Genomic DNA, 16535 nt, shown 5'->3' on the forward strand with positions numbered 1-16535 from the left:
GCCACCTGGTTAGTTAACACCCGAGGTTCCAGCAACCGAGCAGGTCCTGCCCAGTCTGAGTCCCTGAATATAATAGATGGAGATAAAATCCCAGTGGTACGTCAGAGGTTTGTTAGGGAAGACTGTGTGGATCAATTCTGCCTTGAGTACAGACAAACCCATTTGTGGGGTTGTCTTTGCTCAGGGACCAGGTTGCACATGGTGGATAATGCAAAGAGATGGAACAACACGTGTACCTCAGGGAGATCTGATTGTGGGGTGAGAATGATATGCAAATATCACTGTTTGTTGGATGTTACTGCCATTGTCTGTACATTACACCATACAGACATGAGACAGAAGGAAATGTGTAAGTGCTGAAGGTCTGGGCAAGTGGAAGATGGAGAAGGAAACGTGCAAGTGTTGAAGGTCTGAGCAATTGATAGATGGAGCTTTGAGTGAGTAAGGTGAAAGGGGTGAAATCCTGCCGCTCTGTAGTATAGGGCATGGATTCAGTGGTCCAGCATGGGGATGTGATGAGGGCATGATGGGTATTGTTTGTAATTTTTGGGGGAACAGATGGAAATTTTGCGTGAATAAATGCATGATGTGTGGTAGTATGTTGATGATATGGGGATAAGGGGTGGAATGTCCTAGGGTGACGTTATGATGCTTGTATCCCCGTTCATGTGTTCTGTTTATGCTGGATATTATGTTCTATGCCTCTAAGACTGGCTCTGAAGAGTGAAAGTTTTGTTTGGGTTTTCTTATCAGCCTGGCAGGACACAGAGACGGGCAGTACATAGTGCTGCTTTTGCTTTTTGCCTTCGCTTTTTGCGTTGCTCTCTCACTCTTGCTTCTGCTTCACTTCTTGCTCTTGCTTCTGCTCATTAGCTAGTTTAGCTAAACTGTCCAAATTTCGTCCTGGACTGTTTCTCCTTTCCTTTTTGAACCATCTCGAACCTGCTCCGGACTGGGACCTGGGAACACCGAGCATTTGCACCTTGTGGCCTGCAGCAGCTGCCCCAGCGCCGGAGGGACTGAGAAGAGAGCGACCACCCCCAAGAGAGAGTTTCTGAATTTGTCATCTTTTTCAGAGTGGTGTCATCCGGTATTGTTCATTCTGTGTACTGGGGGGTGCTGTGCCTGTTAAATAAACAGGTTCTTTCCACTCCTCTCCGAGGAATCCTTCCCAAACTGGTTGCGGGGAGGGGCTGTGTGGGTTTGCTTTCTGGAGGGACCCTCCTTTGGAGATTCTCTCCCAAATTTGCCTTAAACTAGGACACCCCAATATGGGATGGCAAACAGAATTGATTCAGACCGGGGAACTCATTTCACATCAAAGATATTGCAGAAAGTTGTTCAGGCCCTGGCAGTAAAATTGGAATTACACATTCCAGGGCAACCATAGAGTTCTGGTCAGGTTGAGAGAATGAATCAAATTCCTAAAAGAGCTCTAGTTAAGCTAATGACTGAAACCCAAATGTCATGGATAAAATGTCTCCCTTTGGCTTTATTAAGAATTAGAACCCAACCCCAGTCAGATCTGGGGGTCCCACCCTATGAAATGATGTTTGGGTTTTCCTTCCTGACCTTGCCCCAGAAGGCTGCCACCCATGAGGAAGGGGAAGCCAATGCCAAGAAATAAGTGATGTCTATAGCACAAACTTTAAAAGGGCTAAGACATAAAGGGGCAATTCCTCAAACTACCACCCTGGATTTCAGAATCCATAATATTAATCCCGGGGATTGGGTGATGATTAAGCCATGGAGAGATCAGACTCTCACTCCTCAGTGGGAAGGTCCCTTTCAGGCACTGCTCACCACCGAATCGGCCGTGCGAGCTGCAGAGCGGGGATGGACTCATGGCAACAGAGTCAAAGGCCCAGGAGAAGAACCCAAAGAGTGGACTGTAACATCCAGGCTGGGTGAAACAAGATTGACTCTCAAGCAGAGACTGAGAGACAACCAGGAAAACACCAAGACGCCCAAAAAGCAGAGTCAAGCTTCCACCAACCAGCTTGAGAACTGTCTTCCTGTTTTAATGGGTGAGAATTACCAGCAGCTGTTGAGGGGAAGTACACAAGGGACTGTAAAAGGCAGTGGGACAGCTTCTTTAAGAAAATAGGACAAAGGAAGGAGGGCAAGGCCAGGTTGGCCCCTTTGTTTGCTACCAAGAAGGCTCCATAGCCCTGCTGTGGGTAGCAACCCTGTAGGCATGGTAAGGTAGGGACAAAAGGCCATTCCAGACCTCTGTAATTCCTCAGTTGTCTTTTAATTCAACAGGGACTGGAGGGCAGGACCGAGTTGGCCTCTGTGCTCACCCCTAAGATGCACCAACTATGGGCAGCAGCCACACAGGCACGGTATATGGGAGTCAAAGCCACACTGGACCTCTGGGATGCCCTTTTGTCCATTCCAAATAAGTGTGTCTAAGGAAAACCTGAGATTTTTTTTCCTGTTCCCACTGTCCTTGCCCACATCAACAGATGCTGGTATGACTCATTCAAGAGAGAGAGAAAAATTTTGACTCAATTGTTTGAACAAAATGACTTATAGAAAAAGAAAGGTGAGTTTGTTATAGAAGAGTAATCCTAGGGTTGACTCTCACAATTAAGGGGTGAATATTAAATATATGTTAAGAGAAGTTTTGTAGATGTACAGTTATCCTTCCCCTCCCCCTTGCATTGCTATCACAGGATGGCCTCAGTAGTTGGGGCATTTGGGAGGGTTGGCTTGTTCCTATGGCAGCACCTGACCTCCAATCAAGGTATGAGACAGTGATCTCCACCACTGGACAGAGAAGGAGTCGATTGACAAGACTTTGGGAGGGGCCAGAGGTATAAAAGACAGAACATCCATTTTGTAGATGAGCACATGGTGACTGAATCCTTTGCTCCTGGCATTGTATCCTTTTCTTTATTCAGTCTTCAGTTGTATTTTGATAAGGCCTTAATAAGGCATTTAAATTTTTAAAAGTGAAAATCTTTTCTCACATGGGGTTGGGGAATGTGGGGCAAGGTTGTCCACACTGGGTCACCTCTGAAGGTACAACTTCACTGATCTGGTCAGACCTCCTTAGGAGAGACCCTGGATGAATCACAGAATGCTGCAGTCAGCTCTTCTATAACAAGAATGGCAACAAAAGACACCCTTTAAGACAGGAATACATATTTCTTAGAAGCACTTTGAAATAGTTCTCCATAACTCTAAAAGGAAAATTTCCTGATGAATTGCATTAGCGCAGAGGGAAATCAAGGCAGAGCCATGGTTTGTCAGGACTTGCTTGATCCTAATCAGTCCCGTGGTGCATTTGGAAATGAGCCCTGGAGCCACAAGGCCTGAGAGGAGATTGCACGAACCTTTGCAGGAGTCCAAGTCAGAAGAATGAACCCCAAAGTGTCTCGAGGCATGAATGGGTCGCACTCAAGTCCATGCCCAACACAGGCTCCTCATGGAACCCTTGGAGGAGAGAACTGGAGGCCAGGATGGCACAAAATCCTCTCAGAGACTCAGTGTAGAAAGGAAATTCCAAAGTACCTTAAAAACCTTGAGTATCTAAAGGCATTAATGAACCCCACTGAGTGTCAGTACAAAGCTCTCAAGGGACTCATTAAAGCAGATAATTGGGGCCATGATTGCACAAACCTCTCACAGAGTCTGTACCAAAAATGAAACACCAAGTACCTTAAAATAATTGAGTACCTTGACGCATTAAGGACCCCACTGAGTCTCCTTACTGACAAAGCCTCCCCAGGGACTAATTACAGCAGATAATTGGAGGCTGTAACTGCACAATCTTTCTCATAGCATCTGTATCAAAGGGAAACACCAAGTAGCTTAAACAACTGAAGTACCCTGAAGTATTAATGAGCCCCACTGAGTGTTGTTACTGACAAAGCCTCTCCAGGGACTAATTACAGCAGATAATTGGAGGCCATGATTGAACAAACCTCTCAGAGACTCCAAGGCAAAAGCCAAAGCCAAAGTCCTTTGAAAAACCTGCAGTCCCTGCAGGGAGTATGAAGGAGCCCCCAGGGCCATTGCTGAGCAAGGCTCCCCAGGGACTCCTTGCAGCAGATCCTTGAGGCCACTGGGATGTGGGCTAGGGGGGGATGCTGAGGGCAGCACAAGGGGCTGACAGTGCCCAGCCTGGCTGGGGCTGGGCCAGGAGGCCCCAGGGCCTCAGGACAAGGTGTCTCCTCCCAGCCCTTGCTGGCACAGACCCTGCTGTGCCCCAGGGCACCAAGACTTGGCTTCTCTCTGTCCCCACCTGTCATCACTGCCTGCAGTTCTCTGCTCTGCCTGGGGCCTGGGGACACTTTCTCTGTCATGTCCCTCTCTGGGAGCCATTAAAAGTCCAAGAAACTTTGAAGTTGGATTCTGCCTTGGAGTTCTGGACAGGTTTCTTCAGCTGCCTCTCAGGGACTGACACTCTTTTTGTTGTATAATTGCACCAGGCCGATGCATTCCGGTAGACAGCCATGCTGGAAGTTACAACATTAGAGTGGTTCTTGACTGACAGCAGGCTTCTATGGTTAAAATGAATACATGCATCTGCCATCACTGACCCTAACAACTCTAACTCTTGGGGCTCCTGTGGTGCTATAGGAAAGTGGGAAATCCACTGATCCCAATTGTCCACACTCTTCCTAGCATTGCTGACCTTACAAGTTGGTACATGTAAAGGGCACGGCCAGGGATCTGCTGGTAATCCAACCAAACAAGTTGTGAAAGGATTGCCAGGAGAAGACAATGACAGGCAAATAGTCTCTTGTTTGCTTAAGTTTGCCAGGGTGACCCATATGTTAGTCTTGGGCTGTGGTGGGGCCCATGCCTAATAGCCTACACTGCCCACAAAAGAAGCAAAAATTAATAAAGCAATAACATAAAGTTTCTATCAGACACAGCTGCTCGGGTCTATTTAGCAGGTACCCACAGAGATGTTGTAGGGGTAGAAACACAAAGATATCCGTGGCTCCACTATAACACCTTAGCAGGACTTTGCTATTGTCTTGTTTTGGGATCTTTGTATCTCACCCATACATCTTTCTTTACACCATCTGTTTCATGTACATAGTGATGAATCACAGCAGGAACCTTATTTTCCCCAAAAACACACAGGTGGTTCAAAACAAACAAACGCTTTAACAATCTCTCTTGTGGCTCTCTGGTATCTCTATATTTACTCAAATATCTTTTCAAGGTACCATTTGCTCTCTCTACAATCGTTTGCCCTGTAGGAGAATTGGGGAGGCCTGTTATGTGTTCTATCCCCCACATCTGCAGAAACTGCTTTGTTCTTTTGCTACAGTAAGCAGGCCCATTATCTGTCTTGATGCGCTGTGGCACTCCCATTACTGCAAACAACTGCTGAGATGTCTCTCTACCTGCCCTGCTTTTTCACCAGTCTGTGCTGTGGCCCATATAAAATGACTGTAAGTGTCTATGGTAACATGTACATACTTCAACCTCCCAAACTCTGCCACCTGTGTGACATCCATCTGCCAGGTCTCATTTGTGCTCAGCCCTCTTGGGTTAACTCCCAGACCTAAACCACAGCCTCCATTATGATGACTACATGTAGGACAGGCCTTGACTACTGCCCGTGCCTCCTCCATAGATCTCTGAAATTCTCTGTGAAGGCCTTTTGCATTCTGGTGGAACATGGAGTGTGCCTCTCTGGCTATGGTTTGTTTGGGAATTGGAGTTGCTTGTGTGATTGAGACTAATTTATCTGCTCGCATGTTACCTTCTCCCAGACCAATATCCCATTTGTGACTTCTGATATGGATAACACAAAAAGAATGCTTTCTTAGCTTAATTGCTCTCTGCAGTTGCATAAACAGCTCATGTAACCTCCTGTTCTGAACCTCTTTTATAGAGGCATCCTCTATTCACTCACACACTCCTGCAACATACAAAGAATCTGTTACAATGTTAAGAGGTCCAGAGAAATGCATCATGGCCCATACAACAGCCAATAGCTCCATCGTTTGTAAAGTGTCCACCTCAGTAGCTCGGAGTATGTGATGATGCCATTGTCCCTTTTCTCGCCAGGTCACTGCAGCAGTTTTGGATTTTCTTCCTGCATCTGTGTAGACAGTTATAGCATCCGATAAGGACTTTACTGATCTTTTTGGGCATTGAATCTAACCCCACTGTCCTATCACGACCCTTTTTGAGCAAATCAGCTAAAATTTCAATTTTCTGAAGAAGGGTTTTATGTTGTTGAAGTGGAGGAGATATCCATTCCAAGGCCCATATCTCCCCCATTTTTCTGTTATGCTGAGTAAGTGCACCCAGTAAAAATTTTGGTCCACACCAAACTGTGAGCTGTATAGGGAGATCAAGATCACGTCTCCGAACACTGCCTTGTGTGACACAGTCCAATATCTGCTGCAGTGTCTCACCCTGTTCAGGGGTTATACGAACAGGCTGTGCCAGATCAGTTCCCTTTAACAAAGGTCAAAGTTCATCCAACAGTTCATTGTTCGATTTGCATAGGTGGAAAAGGAGTATACAGCATAATAGAACTCTCCCCTATATAGTCAGCGTCCATTATTCCAGATAAAACAAATAATCCCATCATTGTAGCTGAGGAACGTCCTAAAAGCAAAGCTCCCATAGGTAATCCATCAATAATGAGTGGTCCCTTCACTCCAGTTGGAACCTTTTCTGGGTGAGTAGTTATCAGGGTTACTGTCCGCTGCTGCTGCCAGGTCCACTCCGAGGCTCCCGGCGGTGGCGGGCTGGAGGCAGGTTGAGCTGAAGCGGTGACAGCTGCTACTCGTGTCCGGGCGCAGGGAGCTGGTGGTCGGGAAGCAGAACTGCGCCGGGCAGCCGCGGGGCGGGCGGACCTCCCGGAGCCTGCTGCTCCACGGGGGGTGGGAGGCCCGTCCTGCCGCCCCCCCGGCTCGGGGGTCGGGGCGGCTGCGGAGCAGATCCGGAGCAGGAGGCAGCCGCGCTGCAGCTGTTAAGTCGCCCAGGGCCGGGGCCGGCATGAGCCTCTCTGGCGGGGCGGCTGCGGGCGGCACGGCTGGAGTACGCGCGGGGGGGGGGGGCTGCTGCCCAAAGCAGGAGCTGATAGCAACAGGGAGCTGCTGTCTGGAGCGGGAACTCGTGTCGGCAGGGAGCCGCCGCTTAACGTAGACGCCGGTGCTGGCAGGGGACCGCCGTATGGGGCAGGAACCGAAGTCGACGAGGGGGTGCCACTTAAAACAGGCGCTGATGTCAGCGGGGCCGTGTTGCTTAGAGCAGGCGCCGATGGGGGTGGGGAACTGCCGTTTAGAGCAGGAGCTAGTGTCGGCGGGGACCCAAACCAGTCTCTGTAACTCCTGTTTCTTTCACAGGCTACGCTAGCCTGCCGGGCAGCTCTTTCCTCTGCCTGGTATTTCAAAAATTCAGCATGCACGACTTGCCATAAATCTCCCAACTTTCTCACAGTCTTATCATCATCTATGACTGCCTGCCACAACTAATCCCCAAATATACGGCACTCTGATAACCTATGCCCTGTGCGAGGAGTCCGAAAAAGTCTTTGAGCATACCCATGAGCTAACAACCCATGAAGCTTCTTCTGCAACTCTACACCCTTAACCTTACGCTTTTATAAAAAGCTAGGAAATAAATCATATGCTGCTTGCCTTTCTTTATCCGTGTTGAAGATAACAGCGCGCTTCTTGCAGCTCTTTCAGGCTCCGGCAGCACGTATCGGCCGGGCTCTCCTTTGAGGTCACCCGGGGCCTTCGCACCTTCCCTCTTTTCAGCCGTGCTATTGCCGTCCTCAGCTGCGATAGGACCCGAACTCCACTCACGCCGCCGACCGTGGCTAGTCCCGAAGAAGAACGTCCGGGGTCACCATTTGTCGTGAACGGCGGGAGAAATGCAGCACACAATATGCATGAATGGCAAATCCCGAAGTTTATTGAAAACCCACACATATTTATATTGGTGTTAATGAAGATTATACATATTGCAAAAGCTGAGCTCATTATTGGTTAAAGCACACTTGGATCAACCACACCTACTTCTATCTTCTAGTAATTGTTTCGCTTCTATGTTTGCATTCTTCTAGCTTCTCTACCTAAGATATCTACATTTTCTGGCAAGCGATTTTCTCCCCCGTCTTCCCATTTCAGTGAAGGTCACTGTGACCTTCGTCAGTGATTGGACACTGGTCGCTCAGTTCCCAGCTTGTTTCCCCTATCCTTATCCATCGGTATCACATCGAAATGTCCTTTCTCAGCTAACCAATTATCCAAAAAGCTCTCTACACAACCCCAGCCCTAAAGCCAATCCCATGTCTAGCCTTAACCCCAATCCCAGCTCTAATCCAAATCTCAGCCCCAACTCCAAGCCCAGCCCCAATTCCAGCCCCTTCCTAAATCCTCGGCCCCAAACCAAATCCCAGGTTCAGCCCTTTTGGGGGTTTGGGGGTGTGTCTGTCCCTGTGGCCCCGATGATGTTTGGGTGGGGTCACAGCGGGGCTGAGAGGGACAGAGACCCCCCCGGCCTCCCCAGGGGTGAGAAGGTGGCAGAGCCCTCCCAGCCCCGAGCAGCCTCAGCGGTGAGAGGAACACAGAGCCCCTGGTACCCAGCCCTGCACAGGCATTGCCTGAGGCCAGAGGGATGGAGACCCTCCAAGCATCCCCCAGGGCGAGGGGACAAAGACCCCCGAGCATCCCCTGGGCTGAGAGGGACAGAGACTGCCCTGAGCACCCCCTGGCACAGGGGAGAGAGGGAGGGAGACCCCCAGGCATTCCCTGGAGTGAGAATGATGGAGACTGCTGGGGAATGGCCTGGGGTGACAGGGACAGGGACACGCCTGGGGAATGGCCTGGGGTGACAGGGACAGGGACAACCCTCCCAAGCCATTCACAAGCATCCCCCAGTGTGAGAGGCACAGAGACCCCTTGAGCATCCCCTGGGCACCGGACAAAGTAAAGTTGTTTCTTTACAAAAATCAAACTTAAGCCTACAGAAAATGCCTTGAATTTGCTCTTCCCACAAGTCACTTGTGGTGAAAAGGCAAACAAATCCCAAAATTTATTAAACTGACAGTAGAAGCAATTCTGTGGCAATTCCAAAATCCATTGGTCCTGCACAGCCCTAGCTCAGCTGCTGGCACATTCTGATAAAAGAAAAGTGGAAATTCAGCCCAATACATTGTGATACCTGTTTTATGAAAAGATTATACACATCTGTGTAGATGTCACAAAGGTTACAGGAACAAAGAAAAAAATTATTCTTAGATTTGGCAAAGCCCCCGGCCTGTGAAAGAGAAAAGGGGGCACAGCAAGGGAGTGACAGGGACAGAGACCTCCCCTGGAGTGGGCCAAGTGTGACATTGTCCCCTGTGTGTGTGTGGCCTTCCCAGGGTGGGGGTTTTACACCTGAGCCAGTTTGGGTAAGGAGGGTGGTGTTCACCCCCTGAGCAGGGATTACCCCACTGTTTCAGGTTGCAATGTAAGATGGAACCCAATGCATGTTTTCAATCCCCATCTTCATCAACTGCTATAAACAGGTGGGGCAGGGTTCTTTATCTCTTCCATGACTCAGCCCTGATAACGCCCTCCAGGGGAGAGATCTTCTGTGAATGGGCCATTGAGTGTCACTGCAGGACTGATAAAATTCCATCATCCCATTGTTGGATGCTCCGCCCAGGGGGAGGATCCAAGCATTCCTACCTGGATATAAGCGCAGGCTTTCAACACCAGGAGCAGCTTGCCTACTGGATTCCCAGAGGACAAGAGCTCCAGAACCACCACTGGACCTTCAGAGGAAGACCAGACCCTTCTACAGGATCACTGCTTGCACAGAATCACGTTCATCACTCCAACAGGACTGCAGCCACCACCCTGACCAGCAGGGTGTCAGGTTATATCCTGACTCTGTCAGTTTAAGGCAGTGTTTCTGTATCATTGCCTTGATCTTCATTTCCTTATTAAATTGTAATTCTGATTTAGACTCTCCCCCCTGCTTTGCCTTCAAACCAGTTCAAAAGACAATATGCGCAACCTTTGTTTGGTCCCCGAAACAGGATTTCCCATTCCCAAACCTTGACTCAATAGAGGAGGAGGCTGTGAGGAAGAGGAAGGAGCCCTGGGATATCCAGGCAGGTGAGGAGGAAGTCAGTGCCCCTTTCCCCCTCTCTCCTGCTCCATCTCCCAGCCCAGCACAGCCCCCGGCTGCAGGACAACCCTGCTGCCAACCCCGTCCTGCCGGGGATGCACTGGGGGGATCTCCTTCCCCTTCCCTCTGGCACGGAGGCAAATCCCATCCTCTCCTTGTTGTTCCTCACCCAGGGAAGGGGCTGAGGATGGAGACCAGGGAGGACAAGTCCCCTTGGCAGAACCTCGTGGAAGAGGCAGTTTTGAGCAGCTCCGCTGTCATGGTTTGACACTGGCACAATGCCAGTGCCCCCATGAAAATACCTTCTCCCTGGTTTCTGCTGTGAGATGTGACCAGGAATAAGCAAAGCAGGCTCCTACTTAGGGAAAAAAGAAAACAAAACTTTATTAACTACACTACAACTACAAAGAAAAAGGAACACACATACACAGGGAAAATGAAAACTTCACAAATGCATTTCCTCCTCCCCCCACCAAATTTCCAGCTCAATACATTTGTTCCTCAAATCACCAACTCTCAGTCCTGCACCACCCTTCAAACAATCAATCCTCAGTTCATCAAGAGGAGAGGAGTCCTTCTTGTGCCATGGGCTTCCCCTGGAAACACAGCTGAAGCCTCCTGTGTTTCCGTGTCACTCGTGGCACCGCCCGGAGTACATCTGCCGTCGTGACTTCTTCCTTTTCATGTCCAGTGCTCTCACCACTGAACACGGACCAGAGCTGCTTCTAGGGTTGTCTTTTAAGGATGCTCTGTCCCGATCCAAAAAAGGCACAGTCTCTCCTTTGGGACACCTGTCCCCACAATCTCTCCTTTGGGACATCTGTCCCCCCCATATTTTTTCACCCCCTGGGGCCGAGGGGCATCAACACTGAACCCTCTTGGCTCTGAGGCCATTGCCTCCCCCTAGAATGCAGTCTCTGTATCACAAGGAACATGGGTCTGTCCATGGCTATACAAAAAGAGTCCAGCAAAAGCTACTCCATCATCTCTTCCCACTAGGATTCTTCTCTATTCTTCTACTATCTCTCGCTTGCCCAGACCTCTCTCACACTGGCCCATTTTCTTCCTCATCTTCCACTCTATCTTCTAGGAAAGGTCAATGTTCTGTAAAGTTCTCATTTTCCAAAAAGGGGTTAAAAGCTCCTACAAGTGGCCGGCTGAACCCCCCCCTTCTTCTCCGTCCCAGCCGTGCTGCCGGCACAGGCCCATGTTTATCAAGCTTCAAGGTCACAGTCTCAGGCAGCGGCTCTTTCTCTCTCTCTCTCTCTCTGTCTCTCAGGGGGGGCACCCGATGGCTCCCGGTGTCTCTCTCTCTCTCTCTCTCTCTCTTCCACCCTTCCACCCCGGGGCTCAGGCCTACCTCTCTCGGCCACATGGCTTTCCCCTCCCCCTGCCCAGCCAGCAGCTGGGCCGGGGGAGAGACCCGAACTCTTTCCCGCCGGAAACCCAAGAGGACCCTCCCAGGGGAGAGCTCTGCTTTTAACCCCGTGTTCTCAGAGGCGTGTCCATGTCTCAATGGCCAGGTTAAATGCCAATATTAAAGCCTGAATATCCATTGGCCAAAAACACAGCATCCCAAAAAACACATTTCCTGTCAAACCACCACATTCCACCCTTCGCCTCTGAGAACACACTTTCTAAAATTATTAACAAAATTACAAAACACTTCAACACTTCTACACAACAGGAAAACCTTCATCCCCAGATTTTTACTATACAGCTACCTTAACTCAATACATGCTTTGTTCTTATTCTTCTTTGGTCCCATCTCACAGCTTTACTCACAACTTTATCTTATCATTCCCCCCAAGATTCGATTTCCCGGTCAGGGAACCAAAAATGTCATGGTTTGACACTGGCACAATGCCATTGCCCCCATGAAAATACCTTCTCCCTGGTTTCTGCTGTGAGATGTGACCAGGAATAAGCAAAGCAGGCTCCTACTTAGGGAAAAAAGAAAACAAAACTTTATTAACTACACTACAACTACAAAGAAAAAGGAACACACATACACAGGGAAAATGAAAACTTCACAAATGCATTTCCTCCTCCCCCCACCAAATTTCCAGCTCAATACATTTGTTCCTCAAATCACCAACTCTCAGTCCTGCACCACCCTTCAAACAATCAATCCTCAGTTCATCAAGAGGAGAGGAGTCCTTCTTGTGCCATGGGCTTCCCCTGGAAACACAGCTGAAGCCTCCTGTGTTTCCGTGTCACTCGTGGCACCGCCCGGAGTACATCTGCCGTCGTGACTTCTTCCTTTTCATGTCCAGTGCTCTCACCACTGAACACGGACCAGAGCTGCTTCTAGGGTTGTCTTTTAAGGATGCTCTGTCCCGATCCAAAAAAGGCACAGTCTCTCCTTTGGGACACCTGTCCCCACAATCTCTCCTTTGGGACATCTGTCCCCCCCATATTTTTTCACCCCCTGGGGCCGAGGGGCATCAACACTGAACCCTCTTGGCTCTGAGGCCATTGCCTCCCCCTAGAATGCAGTCTCTGTATCACAAGGAACATGGGTCTGTCCATGGCTATACAAAAAGAGTCCAGCAAAAGCTACTCCATCATCTCTTCCCACTAGGATTCTTCTCTATTCTTCTACTATCTCTCGCTTGCCCAGACCTCTCTCACACTGGCCCATTTTCTTCCTCATCTTCCACTCTATCTTCTAGGAAAGGTCAATGTTCTGTAAAGTTCTCATTTTCCAAAAAGGGGTTAAAAGCTCCTACAAGTGGCCGGCTGAACCCCCCCCTTCTTCTCCGTCCCAGCCGTGCTGCCGGCACAGGCCCATGTTTATCAAGCTTCAAGGTCACAGTCTCAGGCAGCGGCTCTTTCTCTCTCTCTCTCTCTCTGTCTCTCAGGGGGGGCACCCGATGGCTCCCGGTGTCTCTCTCTCTCTCTCTCTCTCTCTTCCACCCTTCCACCCCGGGGCTCAGGCCTACCTCTCTCGGCCACATGGCTTTCCCCTCCCCCTGCCCAGCCAGCAGCTGGGCCGGGGGAGAGACCCGAACTCTTTCCCGCCGGAAACCCAAGAGGACCCTCCCAGGGGAGAGCTCTGCTTTTAACCCCGTGTTCTCAGAGGCGTGTCCATGTCTCAATGGCCAGGTTAAATGCCAATATTAAAGCCTGAATATCCATTGGCCAAAAACACAGCATCCCAAAAAACACATTTCCTGTCAAACCACCACATTCCACCCTTCGCCTCTGAGAACACACTTTCTAAAATTATTAACAAAATTACAAAACACTTCAACACTTCTACACAACAGGAAAACCTTCATCCCCAGATTTTTACTATACAGCTACCTTAACTCAATACATGCTTTGTTCTTATTCTTCTTTGGTCCCATCTCACAGCTTTACTCACAACTTTATCTTATCATTCCCCCCAAGATTCGATTTCCCGGTCAGGGAACCAAAAATGTCATGGTTTGACACTGGCACAATGCCATTGCCCCCATGAAAATACCTTCTCCCTGGTTTCTGCTGTGAGATGTGACCAGGAATAAGCAAAGCAGGCTCCTACTTAGGGAAAAAAGAAAACAAAACTTTATTAACTACACTACAACTACAAAGAAAAAGGAACACACATACACAGGGAAAATGAAAACTTCACAAATGCATTTCCTCCTCCCCCCACCAAATTTCCAGCTCAATACATTTGTTCCTCAAATCACCAACTCTCAGTCCTGCACCACCCTTCAAACAATCAATCCTCAGTTCATCAAGAGGAGAGGAGTCCTTCTTGTGCCATGGGCTTCCCCTGGAAACACAGCTGAAGCCTCCTGTGTTTCCGTGTCACTCGTGGCACCGCCCGGAGTACATCTGCCGTCGTGACTTCTTCCTTTTCATGTCCAGTGCTCTCACCACTGAACACGGACCAGAGCTGCTTCTAGGGTTGTCTTTTAAGGATGCTCTGTCCCGATCCAAAAAAGGCACAGTCTCTCCTTTGGGACACCTGTCCCCACAATCTCTCCTTTGGGACATCTGTCCCCCCCATATTTTTTCACCCCCTGGGGCCGAGGGGCATCAACACTGAACCCTCTTGGCTCTGAGGCCATTGCCTCCCCCTAGAATGCAGTCTCTGTATCACAAGGAACATGGGTCTGTCCATGGCTATACAAAAAGAGTCCAGCAAAAGCTACTCCATCATCTCTTCCCACTAGGATTCTTCTCTATTCTTCTACTATCTCTCGCTTGCCCAGACCTCTCTCACACTGGCCCATTTTCTTCCTCATCTTCCACTCTATCTTCTAGGAAAGGTCAATGTTCTGTAAAGTTCTCATTTTCCAAAAAGGGGTTAAAAGCTCCTACAAGTGGCCGGCTGAACCCCCCCCTTCTTCTCCGTCCCAGCCGTGCTGCCGGCACAGGCCCATGTTTATCAAGCTTCAAGGTCACAGTCTCAGGCAGCGGCTCTTTCTCTCTCTCTCTCTCTCTGTCTCTCAGGGGGGGCACCCGATGGCTCCCGGTGTCTCTCTCTCTCTCTCTCTCTCTCTTCCACCCTTCCACCCCGGGGCTCAGGCCTACCTCTCTCGGCCACATGGCTTTCCCCTCCCCCTGCCCAGCCAGCAGCTGGGCCGGGGGAGAGACCCGAACTCTTTCCCGCCGGAAACCCAAGAGGACCCTCCCAGGGGAGAGCTCTGCTTTTAACCCCGTGTTCTCAGAGGCGTGTCCATGTCTCAATGGCCAGGTTAAATGCCAATATTAAAGCCTGAATATCCATTGGCCAAAAACACAGCATCCCAAAAAACACATTTCCTGTCAAACCACCACATCCGCAAAGAAATCCAATGGCGAAGAAAATCCCCAGAGATCCAAGAGGAGGAGGGGCTCTAAACCCAGCTCAGGGGGCTCTGAGGAGGAAAGACCCACCCTGAGCCAGGAAGGTGGACAGAGCTTCAGCCAGAGCTCAGAGCTGGTGGTCCAGGAGCAGCTTCATGATGGGGAGAAGCCCCACAAGTGCTTGGAGTGTGGGAAGAGCTTCATCAAGAGCAGCACCCTGATCTTCCACCAGATGATCCACACTGCGGAATGGCCCTACGAGTGTGGGGAGTGTGGGAAGGGCTTCAGCTGCAGCTCTGCCCTCATCAGGCACCAACGCATCCACACTGGGGAGAGGCCCTACGAGTGTCCCCAGTGTCAGAAGAGGTTTCGGAGAAGTTCCCATCTCCTCCAGCACCAGCGAATTCACTCAGAGGAGAGGCCCTTCTGCTGCCCTGACTGTGGTAAGGGCTTCAAGCAGAAATCCCACCTCATCAGGCACCAGCGCATCCACACTGAGGAGAGGCCCTACGAGTGCGGGGGATGTGGGAAGGGCTTCAGCTGCAGATCCACCTTTGTGAAACACCTAAGCATCCACACTGGGGAGAGGCCCTATGAGTGTCCCCAGTGTCAGAAGAGGTTTCAGACCAGCTCCGATCTCCTCAAGCACCAGCGAATTCACTCAGAGGAGAGGCCCTTCCTCTGCCCTGACTGTGGGAAGGGCTTCAAGCGGAAATATCACCTCATCAGGCACTAGCGGCGCATCCACACTGGGGAGAGGCCCTACGAGTGTCTCCAGTGTGGGAAGAGCTTCACTTTCAGCTCTAACTTGACAAGACACAAAAAGAGTCATGGGTAAGTGAAGCCCTGCAAATGCCCCCATTTCAGGAGGAGCTGCATTCACTGCTCCAAATTCATCCTCCATTGGAGGTCCCACATTGGGAAGAGCCCCGGTGATCCATGTTCCCTGTGATCCATGTGAGGAAGACACCTGTCCCTTTTCCTGCCCCTCCCAGTGATATGATGTGGGATGGAGGAACATGAGGGTCTGGCCATGGCCATGTGATTACATTCACTCCCACCTCAGAACATTGCCAGGAGCAGGAAAGGGACTCTCTCTCTCTCTCTCTCTCTCTCTCTCTCTCCCTGAGGAGAAGGGTGTCCTTTCCAGTCATGGGAAATTGTGGCCAGGCAGACCCAGTGAGTTGTGTGCTAGTTTTCCCTGTAAACAGTTTTATTTATCCCTTCTGTTTTCAATATTGTTTCTGTTCCTGTTTGTTCCTTATCTCATTGCTGTTCCCAATAAATTGTTCTTATCCCAGCCCGGGATCTTTGCCTTTTGTGCTTTCCATGGCAGGCGGGAGGGCAGCGAGGGCAGCGCGGTTTTAGCGGGAGCAGGAAATTGGGGAATCCCATTCCTGAAGCCCGGCCCATGGAAACCGAGCATCCCAGCTGGTGCCAGCCCTGGTGGCCATGGCAGCAGCCTTGGGAGCGGGTCCCTGGCTGGGGCTGTGGGAACCTCTTCCCTCTGGTGCCCAGGGACAGGAGTGGAGGGAACGGCTGCAGCTGAGCCGGGGCAGGCTCAGGTTGGATGTCAGGAAAAGGTTTTTGCCCAGAGGCTGCTGGGGCCCTGGCCAGGCTCCCCAGGGAAGGGTCCC

At 50.2% G+C, this 16535-nt stretch overlaps 1 protein-coding gene across 1 annotated transcript in view; it reads left to right on the forward strand.

The window, feature by feature from the left end:
- The window catches only part of LOC143693004 (uncharacterized), a 680702-nt gene that overhangs the window by 617514 nt on the left and 46653 nt on the right, over window positions 1-16535 (forward strand). Inside the window, 1 exon segment of the mRNA XM_077173088.1 lies at window positions 15109-15264. Coding sequence (XP_077029203.1) covers window positions 15109-15264 — 156 coding nt within the window.

Source organism: Agelaius phoeniceus, unplaced genomic scaffold (genome assembly GCF_051311805.1).
Source record: "Agelaius phoeniceus isolate bAgePho1 unplaced genomic scaffold, bAgePho1.hap1 Scaffold_113, whole genome shotgun sequence".
Lineage (NCBI taxonomy): Eukaryota > Metazoa > Chordata > Aves > Passeriformes > Icteridae > Agelaius > Agelaius phoeniceus.